Source organism: Alligator sinensis, unplaced genomic scaffold (genome assembly GCF_000455745.1).
Source record: "Alligator sinensis unplaced genomic scaffold, ASM45574v1 scaffold647_2, whole genome shotgun sequence".
NCBI classification, from domain to species: Eukaryota; Metazoa; Chordata; order Crocodylia; family Alligatoridae; genus Alligator; species Alligator sinensis.
Window position 1 is genome coordinate 4,352,447 of NW_005841832.1, and position 4,287 is coordinate 4,356,733.

Below are 4,287 nucleotides of genomic sequence, written 5' to 3' on the forward strand. Positions count from 1 at the left end.
GAAAGAGCAGGGCAGGGAGCAAAAATCAAGGGAACAGACCCCCTACCCCTGCTTTTTAAATTCCTGGCCCCCTCCATCAGGGGACCCACCAACAGAAGGGAAAAAAAAAAAAAAAGCAGCTGATCAGTGGTGGCAGCAAGGCCAGGGAGGGGACGGGGTTACAGCTGCTAGAGATCAGCTCTGGTTGAAGTGAGAAGGTGACCATTTTAGAACCAGAGGGAGGAGGGTTACCTCCGAATGAGAATCACTCAGATTCTGGGGGCAGAAAACCAACAAGGCTGCTGGCTTTCTGGATCTTTAATGGTTTCTTCTTTTTAAATCCAATGATTCCCCTCCCCTCCTCACTCCTCCTCCGAGATCATAGTTTTGTTCACCTGCACCCCCTCTCCTCCCTGGGAGGGCACTACACCGATGGCTGCTCCTCTCCCCCCGGCCCCCACTCCCCACTCAATGTCCCTCGTTCTTGCCTTTTTAAAACTGCATGCATTTAAAGTGTTCGAATGGCCCATTCAGGCCCCCCTGCCCCCGCCCCGGGGAAGACGGGGGAAGGAATCAGGGAGGGGGGAGGCGAAGCTAGGGCCCGCCCTTTCCCCCCTCCCCTGCCCTCCCCATGCCCAACCCTGGGCTCTGCTGTCCCAGCCGAGCAGCTCTGGAAGTCTGGCGCCCCCTGGCTGCGCCCAAGGGGGATGCAGGTATCACTGCAGGTCCCGATCCTCCAGGTAGCGATACTCAAAAGTGAAGCCTTCCTTCTTCCTCTGGCCCCATTTCTCATAGTCAAAGTAGATGTACGTGCCCTGCAGCAGCAGTGAAGGGAGTGTCAGGTCAGACAGACAGGCTGCAGTTATACCCAATCCCCTCTTCCCCAGTACCTCACACTGATTTGGAACACCTGGTCTCCCTTGGGTTGCTGGACATGGTGAGTCCTAGTGGCTGGTTATGGCAGGGTCTCAGCTGTGTACAGCGAAGCCCTGGCTGCTGTGGGCTGGCGTGTTACATGAGGGTCTCATACTGGACAAGTGCTGGCATATTACCACTGTCTCACCCCAGAGCTAGCTGCACTGTAGCGTCAGGCATAAGAGCTGTGCATGCCCGCCACGTGCCGTGCAGATGCTCACCTGCTCAAATTCATCTGTGATGGTCTTGGGCTCCTCGTGCCGCTGAAACCACATCATGTACTTGGTGTGGAACCGCCATGACTGCTTCTTCAGGGCTTTGGCTGCCAGGTACTGCGCCTTGGTACCCTGGGGAGACACGTGCCCATCACACCTCTCCAGCCACCAGGGGACAACACACAGGACAACTGGGAATGTACCACTGGCACAAGGAGGTACTTGGAAACAACCTGGGAGGTTTGGGGAGGGGCTTGGCACATATCACTGGCGCAAGAGGGTTTGGGGTAACTTGGTTCGTACCATGATAGGGAAGAAAAAGGACAGCTCAGAATATACCATTTAAACCTGGAGGGGTGGGGTGGCATATACTAGTGGCCAGGGATCTGGGTTTTCTGTTTGCCATGGAAAAAACGGGGTAAAACCTAGATTCTCTCATTAAAGAGAAACCCGTATTTTCTCCTTTAGAAATGGAGAAAACCATAGGAAATGGCAGGGGGAGCAGGAGAGCAGTCAGGCAGGGGGCATCATGTGCATGTGTGCACATACACATGCACACAGCAGCCAGGCAGCCTGGAGGGCAGCTCCCGCCGGCAGGCCTGAGGAATGGTTTGACATGTAGTAATGGTGCAGGGCTAGTTTGGAATGTACCAATCTACCTGGGGGGTGGGGAATGGTGTGGTATGTACCAGGCCAATAGCTTGGTAAGTCCCAAGAGCACCAGGTGAGTAGAACATACCATTAGCACTCTTCCAAGGGGTGCAATCATGGGACTATCTATCTACACAGCCAGACAAACATGGGCAGGGGGCACAGCACAGCTTGAACCAAGTGCATGGGGTGTGGGGACTCCATAACTGACACTGGAGGGGGATCTCAGGACCCATGAACAGCACCCTGTGTCTGCCTGTGTGCCTAAGGGGGAAGAAATGTGAAACCTACTACTGGCAGCAAGTGGAGGGAACAGGGTACCACTGGGACCCTACGATACAGGGCAAGATCCCCCAGTACATACCAAGAGCCTCTAGCCAAGGGGTTACTTCCCCACAGGTACCCCAGAGAACAAAGGAAGGGAGTGACTTAGCATGTCCCAGTATGGGGTAGGAGGCTAAGGGGCAGAGCATTTCATCAGCATAACAGGGCTGATGCACAAAACCAATGGGCCATGCCCATGGGGAGAGGAGGGTGCACTACCAGCAGCAATCACCCACCTCACCACCCATCCTGAGGAGGAGCAGTGGCCAGACAGAACTGGGCTACAGAGCGCACTGCCCACAGGGGCCCCCAGCTATACCTCCAGATAGTAGAAGATGAAGATGAGCGTCTCTGTCGAGAGGCGCTGGTAGAACTCCACGGTGTCTGAGTGTGGCGGAGGCATCTGGTGGTGGTAAGGGGGAGTCGGGCAAGGGTTCCGGGGCAGATACTGCCTGTGGGGTGGGGACAGGGGGTTACAGATCTGCCTGTGACAGGCGGGGAAGCAGCATGGCATCTTGCTGGCAGCAAAACCCAGGAGTCCTGGCTCCCAGCCATTGCTCTAACTCCCCCAGACCCCACTCCTCCCCAGAGCTGGGACAAGACAACCCCTTTAACCCACTAGATCCCAGAGCTGGGATAGAAGCCTTGCATCCTGGCCCCTACCTCCCCACTCCCCTCAGAGTTGGACAGAACCCCCACTCTGTCCCTACCCCATACAGCAGGAGCCAGGGCTTACCGGATCCTCTCCGAGTCCGAGGGGTGAGGCATGTGGTGCCAGGCTGCTTCCTCCATGGCCTGCTGGTAGAGCTGCTCTTTGGTGAGTGGCACTGGCCCCAGGGGACAGACCCCCAGGGAGAGCGGGATGTTCACCTCCGAGAGCTGGATCGGGGGCTGACTAGAGGCTGGCTGCGAGGTTGTGCTAGTAATCAGTATGTCTGCCCAGAGAGGAAAGAGAACCTGTCAAGGACTCTTGCAGGCACTTCACACAGGGTCCCCTCACCCAGTGCTGAGATCCAACCACTTGCACCTAGTTATATAAAAAAGACCCCTCTCACCCAGCACCAAGACACATCTGCTTCTGGGGTGGGGCATGGGGGGGGCTGTTCATATGGGGTTGGCCTGGTGCCAAGATGTAGACACCTCTGGAGCAGGGGGTGTTGGGGAATCATTCGTGCAGGAGAACCTTTACCCAGCAGTAAGATGCAGCTGCTTCTGGGGTAAGGCATAAAGCTGGTTTTACATAGATCCCCAGTCTAGCACCTAGATACAGCTATCTCTGGGGTGAGATGTTCATACAGGGACTCTACATCCAGTGTAAGACTGAGGCTGTCAAGGGTTGCTGTTCTGCCCTGTACCTCCTTACCCCTTTCAGCAAGGTGAAGGGATGGCACAGGGTCCTCTATGCTGGAGCCAATGGCTGCTCTCTCTGCCATTGATTTCAGACTGCTGAGGGGCTCAGGTGCCTGGAAATAACAGAGTGGGAGGGAGGGAAGTCAGGTGCCTGGGGAGCCCCAGGTGTGCCCTCCCCCTCCCCCTCCATGGAGGGCGGGGCCAGGCTCACCTTGATCTCAGGGGTGGAGCTGAAAGGGGGCGGCCCATTGAGAAGCGGCTGGCCTGGCTTGGCCTCCGAAAAGCTGGGGGTCGGGGAGCTGGGGGGATTCGCCGTCATAGGGACCAAAAGGCTAGAGGTGGTAGTGGCAGCATTGCTGGAGTTGCTGCTGCTGCTGCTGCTGTGTGGTGGTAGGGCTCCACCAGGCTCTTTCCTGGGCAAGAGGAGAGGGCATTAGCATTCAAGTAGGCAGGCAGCCAGCCAGCCATGGGGCGGAGGTGAGGGTACTTACGCAGTGCTGCTGGGGGGATTGTGGGTTGTCGGCTGGCTGGGAAGCGTCTGGCTGCTGCTGCTGCTCAGGGCTGAGTCTGATGAACTGTCGGCTACCACAGAGCTATAACCTGTGCAAGGAGACGTGGCTCTCAGGGTGGGGGCAGCCCAGGCTCGTGCCCCATGAGCTGAGGGCAGGTGGGGGAGGAAGAGTTCAAGGCAGGGGAGCACTTTTCCCTCAGGGCTAAGTTCTATTGGTCCTAGGGAACGGGGTACCAGTCTCCCCTAGAGAGATGAGGCCCTAGCCCAAAGCAACTGTCCTCACAGAGCTGGGATAAGTTCGGGGCATCCTGGCTCCCAGCCTGACCTACTGGAAGCCCCCCC

General features: G+C 57.1%; 1 protein-coding gene across 3 annotated transcripts in view; it reads right to left on the reverse strand.

Moving 5' to 3' along the window:
• Positions 1–6: 6 nt before the first annotated feature.
• The window catches only part of CNOT3 (CCR4-NOT transcription complex subunit 3), a 15,772-nt gene continuing 11,491 nt past the window's right edge, over positions 7–4,287 (reverse strand). For all 3 annotated transcript variants that reach the window (XM_006014974.3, XM_025197097.1, XM_025197092.1), the window contains 7 exons: positions 3,926–4,034; positions 3,646–3,847; positions 3,448–3,547; positions 2,821–3,019; positions 2,404–2,536; positions 1,116–1,241; positions 7–794 (listed from right to left, as the gene is read on the reverse strand). In XM_006014974.3, the coding sequence (XP_006015036.1) occupies positions 696–794; positions 1,116–1,241; positions 2,404–2,536; positions 2,821–3,019; positions 3,448–3,547; positions 3,646–3,847; positions 3,926–4,034 (968 nt within the window). In that variant the 3' untranslated portion in view covers positions 7–695. The remainder of the gene's footprint in view (positions 795–1,115; positions 1,242–2,403; positions 2,537–2,820; positions 3,020–3,447; positions 3,548–3,645; positions 3,848–3,925; positions 4,035–4,287) is intronic.